This window comes from Anguilla rostrata, chromosome 11, assembly GCF_018555375.3.
Source record: "Anguilla rostrata isolate EN2019 chromosome 11, ASM1855537v3, whole genome shotgun sequence".
Lineage (NCBI taxonomy): Eukaryota > Metazoa > Chordata > Actinopteri > Anguilliformes > Anguillidae > Anguilla > Anguilla rostrata.
This window is the reverse complement of record NC_057943.1, coordinates 24,626,513-24,647,173: the sequence shown is the minus strand read 5'-3', so window position 1 is coordinate 24,647,173 and position 20,661 is coordinate 24,626,513. Positions and strand designations below refer to the sequence as shown.

At 39.3% G+C, this 20,661-nt stretch overlaps 2 protein-coding genes across 11 annotated transcripts in view; one reads left to right on the top strand and one right to left on the bottom strand.

The window, feature by feature from the left end:
* LOC135234361 (synaptotagmin-2-like) overlaps nucleotides 1–19,743 on the top strand; it is a 101,254-nt gene extending 81,511 nt beyond the window's left edge. For 3 of the 4 annotated variants that reach the window (XM_064298892.1, XM_064298889.1, XM_064298890.1), the window contains 8 exons: nucleotides 1,631–1,859; nucleotides 2,706–2,866; nucleotides 7,504–7,638; nucleotides 8,345–8,512; nucleotides 10,932–11,099; nucleotides 11,437–11,554; nucleotides 11,760–11,893; nucleotides 12,322–19,743. In XM_064298892.1, coding sequence (XP_064154962.1) covers nucleotides 1,658–1,859; nucleotides 2,706–2,866; nucleotides 7,504–7,638; nucleotides 8,345–8,512; nucleotides 10,932–11,099; nucleotides 11,437–11,554; nucleotides 11,760–11,893; nucleotides 12,322–12,537 — 1,302 coding nt within the window. In that variant the 5' untranslated portion in view covers nucleotides 1,631–1,657 and the 3' untranslated portion in view covers nucleotides 12,538–19,743. The remainder of the gene's footprint in view (nucleotides 1–1,630; nucleotides 1,860–2,705; nucleotides 2,867–7,503; nucleotides 7,639–8,344; nucleotides 8,513–10,931; nucleotides 11,100–11,436; nucleotides 11,555–11,759; nucleotides 11,894–12,321) is intronic. The other variant, XM_064298893.1, reaches the window with a different exon arrangement.
* Nucleotides 19,744–20,249: 506 nt separating this feature from the next.
* Nucleotides 20,250–20,661, bottom strand: part of LOC135234362 (protein phosphatase 1 regulatory subunit 12B) — a 39,297-nt gene continuing 38,885 nt past the window's right edge. For all 7 annotated transcript variants that reach the window (XM_064298899.1, XM_064298900.1, XM_064298898.1 and 4 more), the window contains one exon: nucleotides 20,250–20,661. This exon is cut by the window's right edge and continues 1,000 nt beyond it. The gene's annotated coding sequence lies outside the window, so the exon portion shown is untranslated.

Sequence of the window (20,661 nt, the reverse complement as noted above, 5' to 3'; positions counted from 1 at the left end):
ACAATACATCCTCAGCCCATCAAATCTCTGACTGTTCAAGGTTCTAGGCTATGTAAAATAAGGTTCAGGTGTAATATGGATAGATGGGATAGATAGATAGATTATTTTATCCATACTGTCCCAATGGCCCGCTGACACCACTTTCAGCAGAAATAAGGTTTTCCTGCCAGGTCTCCTATACAAGTACTAACCAGAACCAGTCAAAAAACTCTCAGCTGGCTGAGCATTGCCTACTATTATCACAATGATAACTGAACACAAGAGAACCGGATAGTGGAAGAACCACCAGTGAGGTCTGGAATAAGGAGTTTCATAAAGGATCATTTTTATTTGCACGAGAAACAGTCAAACACGCCGGTGAATGTTCATTATGATCAGACTGCTGAGGGAGGGGAATGGAAAATCTCAGCCAGAGAGCAGCTGGTTGTGAATGCTGGCGTATGTCAGCACATCTCTAGGGGATAGAATTTTTCTTCATTTCATTCTCCTCCTTGCTGCAGACTGTTTCAGAATTTCGCCTGTCTTATGCAACATCTGCTTGGATAACTCTGTCTAAAGTTATTCTGAGGCTATACAGTTATGTGTCACCCTCTGAATGATAAAAAAAAGACTTTGCCTTAAAACCCATGTCAAACACTGTCTGGTAAATTAATCAGACACATCTCTTAACAGAGACAGGAAGGAACTTGGTGTCATTACAGTTATGAATTACAAGAGTTATTTATTGGTTAATTGTACCTCCTATGTTAGCAAAGCCAGCCAATACTTTTTCTACTTGGATTATTGAGACTAAGCAACATAACATGTTCGGGGGAAAGTGCTATTTTGCAGGTGTTGCATTGCCAGTAGAGGTTGCTAGAGAGCAATGAATGGGAAAGTGCAACCCTGTAATGACATTTCTGGAGTGCCCCATCACCAGTTGAAAAATGAGCCAGCTACATTCAAACTACACTAGAATGGTCATCTTAGCCCTGAAACTCCATACCTTTATCACCACTGGGGTGCATGGCTGTTCTTTTTGTCTGGCTATACTGCCATTCTATGGAAACACAGGGGCAATTCAGACATTGCAAGCAAAGCTTTCTGTTATCCATTATGTAGTATTCTGCATTAAAAAGAGCACAGACATATGTTTTGCGGAAATGATTAAATAAAGGTTGAGAATGCATAACTAAAATTATGTATATATTTCATGTTTGAAAGCTGTAAATGAACACACACACACAAACACACACAGAATGACGTCAACAACAATCAAGTAATTAACTGACTGAATAATCAATACCAGTGGGTATAATCACTTTGAACAACACTGGTGTTTTGCTGCTATGTATCAAACGAGACACATTACAGTTCCCTTCCTGCACATTGACAGTACAGGAACTGTAGTTCTTGGCAGATGAAAAACAAAAATGTATCATTTTTATATGATAGTTATTTTATTTTTTGTACATTTGCAATGTAATATTTATTTATGGAATTCCATGGTATAAACAGAATAAATCATTAACAACTCTCCTTGTGCACTTCTGGGGTGGGAAAGGTACTACTACTCGGGTATGCGCATCAGAACCACAAGGTAACACATCAGTAAGCAGTGTCATGTATGTGCTGGATTCTCTGCCTGTAGGAACTGTGCGCAGCCTAGCCATCGAGAATGAAGTGGAACTTGTTCAAGAAGAAGCCAGAGGCCATTGTGGGGCCAGAGCCCACCGGCACCAGCACCATGACGATGACCCCTGCCCCCGTCGTCTCCACGGTGGCTGACAACTCGACAGAGTCTGAAGGGCCCCTGAACAAGAATGACGTCTTTGAGGAGATCAAGAACAAGTTTCTTAATGAGATTGACAAGATCCCATGTGAGTGCACCCCCCTCTCCAACCAGAGATCAATTATATTTCAATTTAATGAATTCAGAAAATTAATTGAAATTAAATTCATGATCTGAACAAAAATTCCTGAGAACACTATAGCCATTATCAAGTCTTTTCCTGAATTTAACTGGAAGTAAACTCAACCCTGTTTCTTACGCTACTGTGTAGAACAATGACATTGTATCACAGGAAGCGACAAATGACTGTGCGATTAGATTTCCCCATTTCCCTGGGAACCATTGAGTCTCATTATTGTAAATTAAAACCCTTTTGGTGCTTGTGTTGGACTCAGTGCAATAATGACATCTATGTCCTCCTCATAAACATTACTTACATAGCATTGTGTAAGTACCAAAATACACTCTCAAAAAAGGGTTTCAAAAGGCTCCTGTTTCTCCATAGAGGAACTTTATCAAGTTCACAGGTTCTTTGTCTGAGAAAATGGGTTAATCTGGGTGGTTTCACACTTTTCACACCTACCATAGAGGGTTCCATAAAGAACTAAAGGGGGTTCTTCTATGGAAACAAGCCAAAGAACCCCCTTTTCTTACCTTAGGGTAGGAATAAAGCAGACCAGTCTGTTCCTTTTCTGTGATCAAATGCTACCTTGTGGGCTGCAAAATTGGGGTCAACTTCAGTTCAGTCAATTAATGAAATTAATTGGAATTCAATTTATTAATTGAAAAATTAATTTAATAATTTTATATTTAAATATATTAATTAAATTCTAATTAATTGTCTGAAAATGACTGACTTGAAACTGAAATGACCCTAACACCAGCGTCCTGTGAGCTCGGTTTTTAACTCTTTTGTTCCCCTCGTGCCTCCCAGTGCCACCCTGGGCCCTCATCGCCATTGCCGTGGTCGCCGGCCTCCTCATCCTCACCTGCTGCTTCTGCATCATCAAAAAGTGCTGCTGTAAGAAGAGCAAGAAGAAAAAGGGGAAGAAAGGGAAGGGAGATATGGGCATGAAAAACATGAAGGGAGGAGAGGTATGGCACGCACCCCCCAGTGGCCCAGACACACCCCTAAGCCCCCCCTCAGGGCTCAAACAGCAGACATACTTTGCATTCCAGGGCCTATGGCTTAATCCACTCACAGTTATGTAACTCCCACATGGAGACTGATCAAAAGATTCTGTTCCCATGCATATTTTTGTTGGTCTGGTTTCCAGTGCAGTGGACATGAGGTATCAATTACCGTAGGATTCAGCAGTGGAGTAGGGATAAGAGAGTGCAGGATTAGACTGAGCCAATTGTATTTGGGCTGATTTGCATTCATGCTCGTTTCCCTTCACATATCGGGAAGTTGGCCCTTGACCTAAGCATGCTAAAAAAGCTCTAGAAGTGCTGCGTTTGTCCACTGCTTGACAGCACCATTTGGATGAGGGATTGGCAATCTAATGCAGATGTCTGAATCGGTGGCATTCTCAAATCAAAGTCATGTTTTTTGTGATTTAAAATTCATGGGATATGAAAGATTTAATAGGTCACTCGCGAGTTGGGAGAGCAGGAAAGCTAGCTGCAGGAATGCCCTGCTCCACCCCAGCCCCGCCTTTTCCTTTTCCATTTCCTCTTCTCTGATATCCCATATTTGTGATAAATGTGAGTGTCGTACTTTCTCGTGCTTTGGGACCCAGGTGAGAAATGGCACACTTCGCTGCGCTGGGTGTAAAGTAATGTGAGGGGTGTGAGAGCAATGCAATGCTTCCAAATGCAGTTTCGGCAAATTAATTATGGTTCCTGTACCGAGCTAGACACAGGCTTTAAAGCAGCGCCAGGTCTCATGGATCAAAAGAACAGGGCACTAGCAAATTCAGCCAGAAAATAAATTCTGCATCAAAGAGAAAGCATGTTAGCTGATGTCATTAACATCCTCAGATCACCGATTGAACTAATTACAAATTTCCGATGAATGTCCGTGCACGGAAAATGGCCGAAATATGGAAATAAGACCGATAAATCACGGCGGCGGGAGCAGTGCCGGTGTGCCATTTCTCGGCTGCGGCCCGCGGTGTCGTTGACTGGCTCTGTTGTTGTGTTTTCTTTGGCTGGTGTCTGTGGGTTCAATCTCTCCCTCTCTCTCTGTTCTCCTCCTCCTCCTGCTCTGTGTCTTTTGTGTGCGCCGTGTGTCTTGACTGCCGCGGACCCCTCTGCTCTACGGTAGGTGGACGGCCCGCGGCGCCCCTCGGTGGCGGCGGGGCGCAGTGCGAGCTGAGGCGAGGGGGCTGATGGGAATGGAAGCCGTGGCATCCTGAGCCTTGTGGGCTTACGCTCGCTGCTGATGCTTGGGGCCGATGAGAGCGCGGAGCTGCTTCTCATTTCATATGTTTGATGTGATATGCCGTGCAAGTTGGCACGCCTCGGAAAATTGAGGAGCAAAAAAGAAAAAAGAAAAACAAAAAATGATATTTGAAGCTTCTTAACTGAAGCTGGAAACTGCCTCAGTTTTTTAAGAATATCAGTGCAGTTTTGAATTAATGTTATTGTTTTGGATGAAGATGCACAAAGTGAAACACTTGTGTTCACTAACATGCATGTATGAAGGACATGACTGGCTATTTGTCAAGTATGGTGGCACACCCCCTAACAAGGATTTCTGAATATCCTGCTAGCATATATTGGTCATCTATGGGACAGTAGATACATTGAAAATATGTTATTCTTGATTTTTCCTGACAGTTGGCAAGGTAGCTCAAGACAATGCTGATTTTGCAATAAAAAACCTTCTGCAATATAAACTGTGAACATAGTGTTTTAAAATATAAATGGCACTATTATAATAATCTCCATAGCAGTGACCTCTGCTTGGATAATCAACTGAATTCACATGTCCAGAGATCACAATCAGACAATGCCACCTGTACTTCTGACAAATCCCACACCTGTCCTTCCAGTCGATGCCGAGGAATGACCACAACCTGACTTGAGAGTAACTTTCCCAGCTGACCCATGGTATAAAATACAAAAGCAATAGAGGAGAAAATAGTATTTCAAAATCAGAGATGTTTCCTGTCGCAGTGGGATTCAAATGGTTCATGTGAGAACTATTCCTTTTTTAAAGTATTAATCTGCCAACATAACAACAGATACCGCTTCTGTACACATTATGGATGTCTGATAAGGGTAATATCCTTGTTTTATGTTTTTTATAATTTGGTTTATAACACAAAATGAGTTTTGAAAATATCCAAAACATGTTTTCTTTCAGGGTAAAGTAACTTGGTTTTCACTGGTGAAGAAATGTTTCCGGGTTTAAGGTAGATAGCAAGATTATAAACTTTCCTTGTTTTTGATAAAATAGATTCTATTACAAAAGGTTTGGCAAGCAGGTAAGCTGTGTTTGAGGATACAAAGCTGATACTTTAAGTCTTGTATCTGCTGTTTTTCCACCATGCTTTGCCTTCAGACATATTGTAGGGCAAGAAGGACTGTGTAACACCTGCCTCGCGAGACTCTGCACCAGTAGAGTTAAAGAACACATTTTTAAGGAGTATTTTAATTTAATTCTTTTCCGGATGGAAACGAGATGGCTAAATCCAAACTTCACTCTGGTTATGACTCATCTATAGAGGCCTGGGCCATCAATGTAGATGGTGAATTCGCTATGAGCTACCCTATAGCAATAAGTTACCATATAGTTAACTTAATGTGATATTAAAATAAAACACACAAGCCCCCATATAATCACAAACTCCACAAATCAGATAACCCATAAGTAAGTTTTAGGGGAAATTGTTTTACTTCACGTACCCTTTGTTACCAATGAAAGAAAACTTTCCTAATACACACACATCTAAGCAAATTCACAACATCAAAATGTTCACAAATGGCTGTAAAAAAACCCCATTGGCGCGCTTGAGTCAATCCCCTGGCAGGCTCTCTCCAGGGTACGAGCCATAGGTACGAGCACACATAGGTACGAGCACAGTCTGTCCTCTCAATTGTACACATTCGGCTGCGCATGCGCCCGCCGTTAAGTCTTCCCGCAACTCTCCAAGGCTCCAACTCTCACCAAGAAGGTTCTGAACATCTTTCTTTTCTCTTAAAACACTCCAACCCAGACATCAATTTAAAACAATGTAACAAACTAAAAATGCAGCATCACTCTCAGACTTTTGACACTACGTGACTTCTTGTTTTTCTGTTTGAGCTGTGTGTGTTACCAGTTCCTTGGTTATATATATGACAGTTTGAAAAAGATATTTTTTCTATCAGGGGTACAGAGAAAATTACACATTCGGTTGGATGTCACCTTAAGGCTGCCAAACATTTATTCATAACAGGGTTGTTTAATCTAATTTACATGAAGTCAAATCTTATTTGCCATTTTTGACTTGAAAAAAACTGACGAAAGAGTTGGAAAGGATATAGAAGGCCTGTGTTTTCACTGCTCCTGCAGTCAAGGCACACTTTGTTCTGTCGCTTGTCCCGAGGGATGCACAGAGAGTGTTATCAGCCTGTCTTTATCTATTTAGGACTGTGCTGCGGAACGTAATTTATTAAAGGAATATTGGAATTTAGTATATCCATCACAGGCTCGAATCATCCCCTGAATTGAATTTGCATTCTAATTCAAGGAGAGAGCCACTCAGACAGGCAGGGTTCAGGGGATTTTTATTATTATTTAGCTTATATTTCTTTGCATAGATTATTTTTGTATGCAATACATTACAAAGCTTTTTATATGTATCACTTGCTGTACATTCTAGTCGCATTATGTGATACAATACAGTGACTATGTGAAAATAGAGTGATCTTTTGATATTGTTCAGACTGCATTGTTATTGCCAGAACCTAAAAATACACTTGTGTGTGCTTCAGACAAAGACAGTTTGTGATGGGACGTTACATTAACTCTGCAAAAGTGACACATTTCTCTGGATGATGGAAGGCAGAGGGAGGAAATTGATGGGCTGTTTGAAGTTGAAATAAGATTCAGCATTGTGTCCACTCAGTCGGGTAAAGCTGCAGTCTCTCTGCCACCATGTCATGGTGTAGTGCTGACCCAGGACTTTTCTGTTTCCTTCTGAGCTCAATTTGTCCAGTGGTGAAGTTGAGGAGGCGGATTAACACTGTAGTCAGTGCCATACAGAGTTGGAGGACAAATGGGTTTGTTAGCTCGGTCTCTGTGTTATTCCTTTTCTGCTGGCTAAAGACAGGGATCATTTCATTTGTGGTCTTATTGCTTACTTCCTTTGTTTATATTTATGAATATCTGATCTACATGGTCCAGGCACTCAACATTAGTCCAGGTTGAGTTATGCAGTGAGCCACAGCAGTTCTGTTCAACAGGTCGTTCATTTATTTTACACAGATCGAGTTTCCTCACCCAAGTAAAAAAAAAAAAAAAACCCAAACAAATACATTGAATATCCCAAAATGTGTCACCTAAGGAAAGTGTGAAATCAAGTCATGTTGCAAGCATCCATCACCAAATGATTGCGCTAGTGACAGCACGTGAGTGTCCTGGCACCCGGGCGGAGTCAGGTAAGCCGGACGATTGGCAGGTAGGTGCTGTGACTGACCTGGCAGAGGAACTCCAATTGCGCAGCATGCGGTGGTGCGGGCCTCTGCAGTGACCTCTGAACCCTGACCCCCCCCTCTGTCCCTCTGGTCTACCGCTGCAGAAACAACAGGATGACGACGATGACGATGATGCAGAGACAGGGCTGACTGGAGATGAGAAGGAGGAAGAGGAGAAAGAGGAAGAAAAGCTTGGGAAGCTGCAGTACTCCCTGGATTATGACTTCCAGGACAACAAGGTATGTGTGGGAAAAAAAGAGGACCTTCCAGGGGGTGTTGAATTCTTGCAGAACAATCAGAATAAATTACGGAAGGACCATTGTTCTTTCTCCTTTCTGGACTGTCTGCTCTTCATAAAATTGTTTTGTGGTTCTTTGTTTTTTCCCTACAGGAACTCTTAATACTCAGTACTGTTACCCTCTCCAGCTTAGTTTGTCTGATGTAATTCAGAGAGCCAAACAAAAAAGTAACAACTTGTAAAGTAAGGCTGGACAAGTAGTAATTTATAAAAAAATTAATTGAAAAAACTTTAAAGTACAGACTGTCTTGTTTTATCTTTTTCATTTTTTTTGAAAAAGATGAAGTCTTGGGCTAATATAAATTTCTGAGAGAAAAAAAAACACTGGCCTATATGCAATATAAACAGAAAGAAGTGATGTTCTGAAAGTGTGTCCTGTCTTTAAGCGGCATGACATATTTATGACACTGCTGCAGATTGATCCTCCCAACTATCTCAAGTAATCTTCAGTATAAAAAAGCCATTGTCTTTATATTTCTCCTTCAAAGTTTATTTTTTCCTTTAAAGAGGACATAAATCAAGTTTGTGTAGTGGAGATTTGCTCTGTGTCTTGTGAAGAGAGAATGGAGCATCCAAGGGCAGGAGATGCCCTCTCCCTGCTCTCTCTCTCAGGCAGACTCACTGACCTGTTTGGCCCCTCTTTCCAGCTCACCGTGGGCATCCTCCAGGCTGCCGACCTCATTTCCATGGACGCGGGCGGCACATCCGACCCCTACGTGAAGGTCTTCATCCTGCCCGACAAGAAGAAGAAGTTTGACACCAAAGTACACAAGAAAACTCTCAACCCTGTCTTCAACGAGTCCTTCGTATTCAAGGTAAGCTGACAGATTTGCTCTTCTCGTGTGTGTACTAATGTCCAATGCATTGCATTAAGTAAGACAAGTGAATTTTTACCTTTACGTCAGATGTCTTAGAGGAGATCTGAATGCAGTCTCATAGGAGATTCTATGGGGGTTTGGATGCTATGGGCCCTACTAGAGAGGGAAGTGTAAATATGCCTTTCATATGCATGTAGGCACTGTACCGAGGTGGCTATGCAATATCACATAGGACAGACTTGTTAGCACTCGCTTACTTTAAGGTGAGATTTACAAGATTTCCCCCCTACATTTCCCTCCTGATTTCTGTACAGACAAAGTCAGCTGTCCATAAGGAAGTCACATTCTGTGCTGTCTGGGGTTAACATGATGCAATTTGGAATGCTCTGCTATGTATGTAACTACTCCATACGTCATAGAACGAATCAAAGGCGCTGACCTTGAACAATACTTTTTGAGATCTCTAAAACCTGCTTATATCCAGTCCTGTGGAGCTAAACTGTAGGAAGCTCATAACATTTAAAGGAACAATATATATCACCCAATGTGTGCACTTTCATATTTTTTGGCTGTGTCATGTGAATCAATAATTCTCCAAGTGCTGATTGTGCGATTCAGTAATATGCTTCTGCTGAAATATTATTGCAGTATATGGCATACTGTACAGTGGATGTGCTAACAGATCTATGGAATTAGTCATGTGGGGAACCTCGCTCAGAGATCCTTAGAACCTGAGATGAAGGGGGGAAAACACAAAATTCCATCAATTAATTATATGGGGAAATGGACATGATGAAGAGTTGTTGTACTGTTAATTATTATATAGATGTAAAAGATTAAAATAATTACAATATGAATTAAAAAAGACCAAATGAGGCTACAGAGCCAGAGCAGAAAAAGGAGTGGCAGGAAGCATTCTAAAGGACATTCAGTAATGCAGTCAACAGCATAACAGTGCCATGGTCAAGGTAGTGAACATTAGTTAGGTTATTTAAACTTTGCTGGTTGATTTCCTGTTAATCATACCAAATCCCTGGCCAAATTAACATTCACTTTACATCGAATTACATACTTCGATGAGCCTGCTACCTTTCAAGCTAGGTGTTTGGTATGATAACATAGAGTAATGACCTTTGCTACATACAGTAACTAGAGATATGTTCCTTTAGGCTATTTTTTGTTGTGGCAGTACCAAACTAAAAACACCTTGTACTCTGAAAAAAATGTTTCATTGGATAAAATTAACATTTTTACTTAAATTTGTTACATCTTTATTGTTTAGGTTTTCTCCATTTAAAATTTCAGTTTCATTTGAATGAAGCATTTTTCCCAATTTATTATTTAATATTTGTTGAAACTGAACAGATGCATGATTTTGACAGTTCACCATAATGAAGTATTGGGCCAATTTATTTGATCTAGTTTTCCTGTAGCCTGTCTAAGTTTATAATGATAACTGTAGCCTATTTTAGCTACATTCATATACCCATACACTTGACAAAAGCATAAAACATATTTTGAAGTTTTGCATTCTGTTCATTACTTTGAATTTTAAATGCCAATGATAACTTGTAACCTCAATACCTTATGAAATACATCTGACAAAATTACTAACATCACTAAATAATTTTTTAATACCTACTGCCTACGTGCCATAATGAATAAATCTCAGGATATTGAAATTGGGACCACTGCATAGGCTTACTGACCCATGTCTGCTAAAATTCTGTAGGCGTATGCACATTTTGAAATCCCAGTTGTTTTTAATATAGCACTGTACCTTGTCAATGACCCTCCCAAAAGACTGTCAAAATACTCACATTATATCCTGGCAAAGTGTATTGCCACTGTTGAATGACAAATTAATTATTTTATTCAAATCTGTTTCCCCATTGAAGTCAGTGGAGCAGTCGTTCTGTGAGACCTGATGTCATGCCGTCTTCTTCATGCTCTATGAGTCATTCTAGATCATCCCTGAGACAGGAGTCTCATGGTGTGTGCAAGGCAAGCAGCTGCTACCAGGGCCCATTATCAACAAGGTTCAGGGTGCATTAGCAGCCGAAGCATGTGCATGAACAGCCATGTTTGGCCGACAATAAAATGGTGCCTCTACACTAGTTAGATAAGGATAGCACCCCCCCCCCCCCCACCCCCCAACTCATCCTGCCCTATGCCAACATGGCTGCTCGATCATAAGGACATCAAGAACAACGCCTTTCTGCTGCTTCTGGGAGGAACAGTGCACTCACACACAGGGAATCTGACATAGAGCAAATTGTCAGACAGTCCTGAATGGTGGTCCTGTTGGAGGGGTTGAACAGGGTAAAAATCTCCATTTAGCAAAATGAATATAAAAAATGAAATGGAAATGATTTTTGCAGCCATGGCTCACTGCTTGCTCTTGTCTGTACTCCAGATTCCCTACCAGGAGCTTGGGGGGAAAACCCTTGTGATGTCCGTCTACGACTTTGACCGCTTCTCCAAACATGACATCATCGGGGAGGTAAAGATCGCCATGAACCAGATTGATCTGGGCCAGCCCATCGAGGAGTGGAGAGATCTGGAGAGTGTAGAAAAAGAAGAGGTAATCACTTTATCTTCTCACTGATTTATTCGCACTTATCATCTCATTGTCTCTATCATTTTCAGACCTGGGTTACATATATATATTTTAGGTCGAATTCTGAACTGGTCCGGTGTGTGGGTGTACTGTGTATGTGCAGTACAGTACGTGTACTTGTGCGTGTATGTGAGTGCGTACACAGTAAAATGTTCAGTGTTAATTCAACTCTAACAGATAACATTTGGTCCCTCTCTGGACCTGCCTGCATGTGCGTGTATGTGAGTGTGTAGTTAATGTATGCCTGTGTGTGTCTGTGTGTGTGTGTAAAACTCTCACTCTGTGCTCGTTTCTCCCACAGCCAGAGAAGCTGGGGGATATCTGCATCTCCCTCCGCTATGTCCCCACAGCTGGGAAACTCACCATCTGCATTCTGGAAGCGAAAAACCTCAAGAAGATGGACGTGGGCGGGCTCTCAGGTGAGCAAACAGCCAAGCACCATTACGCACTGCACCATTTCAGAAAAGTCTAGGAAACAAAGTCTATGAACAAACCTAAGTTGAAGCAGCCAGTTACAGCAAAAATACAATTGTGGGATTTGTTGGAAGCATAATTCCAAGGCGCTGCATCACAGAAATGTGAGGGGGAAATGATTAATGTAGCCATTGGCTGGTCTTTGTGCAGATCCCTATGTGAAGATCCACCTTCTGCAGAATGGTAAGAGGTTGAAGAAGAAGAAGACCACAGTGAAGAAGAACACCCTGAACCCTTACTACAATGAATCCTTCAGCTTTGAAATTCCTTTGGAGCAGATGCAGGTACAGTACACTGTTCCAATATTAGTACTGTTGTATTCTTTTTATGGAAATCAGGAATTTAACTGTCCTACTTTACGGTAAGTGGCCCAAATACCTGCATGAAGGTACAGAGAAACTACTGCGTGTCTATATATCGCTACAGCGCACAATTTCATTTGCTTGTAGATAATTTTCTTCCCTACACAATTATAATATTAAATTTAAACCTACAGAGCCCAGTTTAAGTACAGTGTACATGCCCACTGCAATTACATTGCTCGGACCACTGTAGATACTTAGTGTTTAGATAAGCAAGGGCCACTTTACCTTAATGACAAAGTCAGAATGATGTGTCTCAAGTATCTCATATTTTCCACCAGATTTGATGTAGGTGTATATCTTTTGTTAAAAGCAATTAAATGAAGATGTTTATTTTCATTTTACTCTAGAAAATCCAAGCTGTGGTCACAGTGCTGGACTATGATAAGATTGGCAAGAATGATGCCATCGGCAAGATTTTTGTTGGCAGCAAGGCATCGGGCACAGAGCTGAGGCACTGGTCCGACATGCTGGCTAACCCTCGACGCCCCATTGCCCAGTGGCACCCGCTCAAGCCTGAGGAGGAGGTGGATGCCATTCTGGCGGCCCTGGCTGGGAAGAAGTAACCCCCCCCACTTCACACCTCCACCCTCACCCCCCACCCCCACCCAACTAACCTACTAACCGACTAACTTGATATCCAACACTGCATGGCATTCATGGATTACCAACAAAAATCAAACAAAAGCTGAACAAAAACAACCACAAAAAATGTAAAAAATAAAGTTAAGTGACTAACAACTGAAACCTTTTTTATATAGACCTCAGCAATTTCCATACGCAGAAAGACTGTACAGTGAATAGGGAAAGTATTTATATTGGATAACTTGTAATGTACCTTTAAAAAGGCATGTTGCTTCAGAGGTAGTGAACTGCACTATTGCTCATTTGCAACTGAGGAGGGGGAGTTTTAGGCACTAAATTAGGAACCCAGTTGCAAATGATATCTGGGGAAAAACAGGCATTTATTTGGTATAGAGGTATGTATGGCATCTTCACCATTCTGCTCCCTTTCCTTCATAAACGGTATGCTAAACGGCTGCCTGGGGCTTGGTCCTCAGGAACAGCATGCTGGTGGGGGCACTCATAAGGTGCCTGGCATACCCCCATATAAACCAGCTATCATACACGCCTGATTCATGTCTGCAGTCCTTTCCTGGGATGAATAAGGCATAGGGGACAAGAAATATATGGGATTGACCATGTCATCTAAATCAAAGCTTTAGTGTTTTATTTTTCCTTCTCCTCAGCCATATTCTTAGGTACAGTGTTTGTGAAATATTCAGTGAGACAAACACCATTCTTTGTTAAGTGTAACAGTCCATATGGTTTGGGGGGGAAAGGTTTGCAATGATATCCAATGAGTGGCTACTCAGTGCTCACCTGACCTGAAACGCAAATCCTGTATAGCTTCGAACATTAGCGTGTTTCATTTTCTTAGCGTAACCTAAAGTATTTAACAGTTTAGTTAAATGGTGCATGAGAACTACACGGCATATTTGTAAGTAGTAGCATATCTGTTGCTCCCTACTCGAGTGATGCCCTAAATACTGATGTGTCCATTGTTCTGATGTAGATATCTGTTTTGAGACAAGGTGGGTTCTTCATGATTTTGAGTATTTATTGGGCAACTGTGTCTTCCACAATTTTAACTTCCATATAACCTTCATTGGAAACTGCAAACATGAAGCTCAACAGGCATCTACAGTATTGTACTGCCTGCAATCTACCACATACTGTATCAGCACCTGTAGTTTCAAATTATGATCCAAAGCTATGCCTATTTACTCACTGGTTCACAAATCCATGCATCCCTTTTACCAAGAGAACCAACTCTTTTGCAAAGTCATGAGATGTGAAAAAATATTTTACGTCAAAGAAACAATGCAATTGTTTTCCTTTTCCTCTTTTATTTCACATCAATGGGACCTCACCCTAAAGCACTTTACAGTTGAATACGTGTTGAATTCTGTTTTAACATGATACACAAAAAATATATTAAGCTTTATTTTTGTTCAGGCAAAAAGTAATACAATTGTTGCCTGAGCAAAACTAAGGAATAGGTCATTTGAAATGTATATTACTAGAATGGTTTATAACATTTTCATGTTTTTATTGTTGCTGATTCAGCTGTCATGTTTTTAAATTATCTCACAGTGCAGGCTATGCCTTAATATAAATATACACATGCATTTTTTATTTTTTATTCATGTTTCATATTTATTATTTGATTGGATGGAGATTGTCAAAAAGAAGGTACTGTTATATGTGTTTCAAATGTGAATTACAGAACTGCTGAACTGAATTGCACTATAGGGTAATTTTTTGTTCAAAAAGTGCTGCAATTGTTTTTCTTATGCGTGGTGTTATGCTGAATCATCTTGAATCTGCATTGTGTGGTACTCAAGGCAGTCTGGCCAAAGATTGCTCATTTTTATTGAATGTGCATGGAAAGGATGAGAGTGAAATACTTATGAATTTGCCTTTAAAACATGCTTTTTAAATGCCTTTCTGCAGACCCTGTATTCAATTCACCTGACATTTTTTTCACAGTGTCTGTCTGAGAATTTGGTGTCCTGGGGAGAATGCATTATAATATGCTGCTCAGTTCCAGGGAACAGCTTGCATGCTGTGCTTTTATGTAAATACTGGCACTAGCCAAGGTCAAAGGTGGCACTTGTGTGGATAATATATACAAACATCTGGCCTGTGACTGGGAAGTAGTCATTTCCTCAACTGAAATCCTCAGGTTGCTCAAGAGATGCAGTCCCTCTATGCATAGAGAAAGCATCAATGCTTGTCGGAATAAAACTTGTTTTGCTTACCTTTCCTGTCGCACTAGCTTGAAGGGATGGGTTGGTCCTAAGCAATGTAGTTCACCTCCTTCTGATATTGTATTATGTTCATACAATGTGCTGAAAAAACATCTGCAAATTCTGAAAACCATCAACGCTTTGGATTTATTCCTCCTCACAGTCTGACAGGAGCCCTAATGTTTATTTCATTGGCTTTCAGGAAGCCCATTCACTGAATAAGTTTATTTTTATTAATAAAATAAAATAAAATTAAAAATGTAAAAAATAAAAAAAGTTATAAAATACTGAAAAAAATGATTGTTTATCGCGTCCAGCACACTCAAATTGTATCTACAAAATTGATTTAACTGATGCAGATGTGAATACACTGGTTGAGGCCAGATAGTTTGTGAAATCTTACCTTTTTCTGTGCATTAAGATCCCCTTGAAAATGAGTAAACTGGTGAACAAGCATGGGGGGGCTGCATTCTTAGAGAATTTATAAAGACCTTTCCCCATATAAATATGGACAACTATAAGTATGGAAGGCAAACAAAAACTCTTCGGATACTTTCTTTTTGAACATAGATCAGCTGAGCCCCTGAACTGATCGCCATTGATTTAAAAACATCTGTATTTATATCTTGCGTTCTGCATTAACATTCCCTCCAATATTGTTGTACAACTCAAATTACTGTATGTACAATATTGATGAGATTAAATTGGATGCAATTCGTTTGAACAGTGTGATTTGTTTGAGCCAGCTGAAATATTGTTGAAAGTATTATTCCAGACGTCATTTCAGCATAATGATTGACTTATGTTTTGACAAATGGCCAATCAATTGGAAGAACCTTGCCCCATACCTTCACTAACAGTTGTTAAATAATTACAGTGCAAAAATTATACATCAAAGCTCTCTCAGAAAGACCAAACATATTTCAATGTCATCTCTTTCCTCTATTGATCCAGAAACATAGCAAGTAGGAAAATAGAACAAAATAGAACATGCAAGCAATCAAAAATCCATTGGTGTGTAATTTTGCCTATATATACATAGATCATATTTGTTAATACTGCATGTTTCTATACAATATTGTAAATAGCAGCATGTTTTGAAGACAAAGGAAAGATATATTGTGTAAGTGCGTGCCATTTGTCATTTTAATAATAAAATGAAGAAAAAAGATGCACTGACTGTATATTTTCTAAATGAAATAAATCTGTATTTTCTGAGAATGGGTATGGGAAAGAATGTACAAAAATAATATAATTAGTAATATTCAGACTCTATCCATGCCTGAACTACATGTGAACAAGAGTATTGTTTAGTGCTGTGTGTGAATTAATGTAGGATGATAATCTTGCTGCATGCTTGTTATGTTTTTGTGAATTTTCATTGTGTTTTTTAATTTTGGTTTGTTCAGTACTTAATCTTTTTTTTTTCTTTTCCAATAAACAGCAGTAAACATGGCAGTTGTCTTGCACATTGGGGGCTCCAAGGTGAAGTGATTAGAAATTCCATTATTCACCTGTTTCATACATCATCTGAGCCGGGCAGTATGGCAGTGTTACTGTCTGCATTTTAAAATAATGATATTTATGAAATAATGGTTGATTTTTATTATGATTTTTTCCAGCGTTAGAATAACACATTTAACATATTAATTTATGTTATAATTAAAATAACAACTTTCATCTATCACTGCTATTGTGAAACTGCTAAAGAAATGGGAAATTGCTAAATATTTGCATTTTTATGGACAAACCACATGGTTGAATTGAGATTCTCCCTTTTTTTAAGAATTTCAAAATTTTTTAAGAATATTTTTTATGCACTTACTTTTTTGTTTGATTTGTCTTAGCTACCCTACATTACTTCAACATTACTACTGGTATTTAGTCTTGGTAAACAAGCTTATAACAGTAGTCTGAAGGGGGAAATTAAGAGAACACCACTTCCACCACAGCTTCCTCAAGTCTTGGAGTCCCCTTTGTCTACTGTATTCTAAACCTGTGTTTTGTGCCTGCTTAACAATACTGTCTATATTGTTACAGGATTTGGTTTACAACATTTGACTGAACAACATGTGTGTATGTGTGTTTACAGATTGTTGAACAAAATAAAATAAAGCCATAAGACTTGAGCACTAAAACATAGAGCTCAGCTGTGTAGAATATTTACTTACTAAAAACATATCTCTGTTAGCTCAACCCTGTGAATAGCTTTTGCGTATTAAGAGCACTTTTCGGTCCTGTATCATTTCAACTGGTGTACCTTATCCTGTTGCAGCAAAAGCCATTTTGTCATGTTTAGCTTTTGATATTTTGAGTTAGTCTTTTGTTTTTGTTTCCCTGATATTTGTTCACTTCTTAATTTTGTATTTTTGAACTGTTATTCAGAAAATAAGAAGAGAATGCTAGTTGCGCTTAGAGTAATGCCAATATGTGTGAGGGGTTCTATGTCATCTGCAATTTATCTATTTTTATTATTATGTGTTGTGTGCTGTACTGTAGTGTTTGAAGGGTTAATATTATAACCCTAATGATTATGTATAGTTTTGATGCGGATCTGTTTGCATTTTTTGTTTGAATCATTATTTTATATTTGTTTTGAATGTTTCGCCCTCTGTTTTCCTGTACTGATTGTGTGGGCTGGGCTGCTTGGTGGGGGATGTACTTGCATCATCCTGGTATGGATTAAATTGGCTTATTCTGATTGGCTATTGGAATACTTGTACCAGCATGTAGTATGTAAACCATTTGTTGCATCTGGCTGTATACTTATCAATGGCAAATGAACGCACTGATGAAAGCATTTAGCCGAAACATTTGCTCTCTAGTTCCTTTTTTCTTTTGTATATAGTTATTCTGTCACATGCACCTTTAAGTTCGACACTGATGTAATAAATTAGACTACGTTTTGGAACTAGTGTGCTTGTCCTAGCCTTTTGATTTGCAGTGTGCATAATTACTTTTCGTATTTTGAAAATGTAAAGTTTTTTCACTTGTTTGTTTTGAATTTTGCAAGTGTTTTATGCTAACCCTGTAAAGGGATGAACCAATGAACTGTAGGTCTGTTTGTTTCTTTTTAGCAAGCATTTTCAATGCTGAGAAACTCCAGTGATGTTCACATCTGACAACAGAATTAACCACAAAACGCTGCTTTTATGAATATACTGGGTGCAGCTGTTTGCATCCAATTCCTGGTTCGCTTTTATTATGAAAACTGGACATGCTTAGCTTGGGTATTCAATCTCTAAAATTAGAGATCAATAATTATTAGCTGATGGAAATAAAATATGTAGATAATGTGGTAACCACTGAGCAGTATCTATCATCAGGATAAAGTATGTCACAATAACACAAATAAATACATATGTTTGTGTGTGTGTGTGAGGCGGGTAAGATAAGACCTGGTGATTGTTTACGCCAAAGTTTTATGTTGACATATCCTCCACAGTGATTTGGTTTGTTATAAAACAAATCATGTGTAACATGCAATTATCTGTTCTATATACATACTCTATGGATTACCATTCTGAATATGTATGAAACAGTTGAATATTTCATTTATTCATAAATCATCCAAACAGTAATGAAATGGCAGGGAAAATTTGTATGTTGGTGCAAGCCCTTTAAATAATTAGTAGTGTGTGAAACCGAGAAGGCTCACAGTTATTAATTTCAGTGCAGACACTGATATCAGCATTAATCTGTCCATTTCTGTTTTTCTTCCCTTCTTTAATGGATGTGCTAAAATAAGAGGTAAATATGTTATATGAAAGACATCTGCAGACATCCATTTAAACTTGTTGAATTCAAGATAGCAGCATTGCAATTTTTAAACACATTTTCTGTCTAACACTCAGACCGTACAAAACATTTATAACTTAATTAGTTTGAAATTGTGACCATGGACCTTTTAACAACCATATGCAAATGAAACTGGCTTAAATGAACTGTCATAACTTTATATATATTAAAAAATGATATTATGCCGCTAATGACATAACATCATAGATCATGTATTATGTATGACGCAAGCTTGTTTGTCAGTAGTTATTTTGATTTTGTAAGGTTTATGAATCTACCATAAGAATGTAAAGTGAATGTAAAGTGTTATTTTCTTATTATCTTTTATTTTTATGAGAAAACATGATAAGGGTTTTTGGGATTTAAAAAGGGAAATCATAATGTTCGTGCTTTTACAGCTCTGCTTTTGGCAACAGAATTTATTTCCTCACCATCTGCAGAGGAGTGTGATCAGGCCTCAGTCAGTTCTCCAATTCCTTGTTTGGCTTTGCTCTGTGTCCACTCTGACCACACCGAAATCTATTTTCCTTAATACTTGGGACGTCAGACTGCATCAGGACCGGTGGGAAGGGGGGGGGGCGCTGTTCTCACCGCCAGAAAATGAAAAGACGACAGTTAGATTCTGTTACAAACTGTGCGGGATCCGGCTCACCTTACACTCTGTGGCCACTGCGTTCCAGAGTCCAGTATGCAGAGAGCTTTCTGGAGAGCCGCCATTACACCATCGCCGCTAGTCTGTAACCGCGGTCAAGGCGCTGCTCTCCGATGACCCTCCTTCCATCCCGCCCCGCCTTCCTATCTCCACAGTACAATAATGTCCCAAAGACTCTTCCCCCTTTCTCTCTTTTCCTCGTCTCCTTTTTAAAAAAAGAACCCTGTTCGTTCCTCTGCCTGGGCTTGTTCTAGTCCCAGCGTTGTCGTGCGTGTGCTCCTGTCAGTGATAGTACCTTATGTGGATCGCATGCTTCAGCCCCCCAACGGGGCATTCTGCAAACAAAGCTGCTCCCGACTCCTACCAGTCTGGCATTAATGGACATCTGCACATTCAGAATCATTAAGTCTTCAAAGGAACCAAACATTAAATATCTCAATACAAATTTATCATATGTGTTTCCAACTCTGTACTACGTCAATAGGAAATAAATAAGCTTTTTAATTATACTTGTCTTTGTTGCTTCTTCCGTTGGTAATTTTTTTTTGTTTTTTACAGGAATGCGTGTTGCTTTTTTATGTGTAGGAGCACATAAAACATTCATCCTTCTCTGTCATGTTTTTTCAGGTTCTGCTGTGATTTAATTTTATTGTATTCATATCTGTTCATGTTTTCATAATTATATACTTTTTATGCCCAGGGAGGCGTATCAGATTGGGATGTCACATTGTACTATAAATATGTAAATTAGCCAGTGCAGTAGCAATGTAAAATTATGTACCAAGATGTCCTGTTCAATCAGCCAATTAAATTAGCTTTACCAACCTTGTAAGCTACTGACACATCCATGAAAACACAAACCGCTATGTTACAGCTCACTGCAATAACATGGCATTCTGTGATTTTCATTTGCAGGTGGATTCTAGGAAACAATACAGGAGATGGCCACTGGGTAGCACTGTGTGCCATGTATGCTGTCATTCACTCTTTGGCAATAAAGATCCAGGGACAATCCTTTGAAATGACATAAAACCTCTGGATTTTATTAGGCGTTCAATTATAACAGCTCCACTTTAACAAACAAAGTAGCACTCCTGTACTTCACTGTGAAATGCACTCAAAAGTTGTGATGGCAAACATATCTGTGAAAGATTTTAGTATCTGAGAACAGTAAAAACATAGGCTGCTTCATGTAACATGCAGAGGAGTATTCCTGTAGCAGTGTTCACACTGCAGGGGCAGCTTGCTCTCTATCCGTGGATGAAGGCACAAGGGGTTTAAAGGGCACCTTGTTACTCAGTTAGACCATAGGTCGAGTACAGGAAATTGGAAAAAAAAAAAGAAAGAATAATACATACCACATGAAACACATGATTCAGCGGCAGTGCATTTATGGTGATGTACAATATAATATATGTATGTCAGCC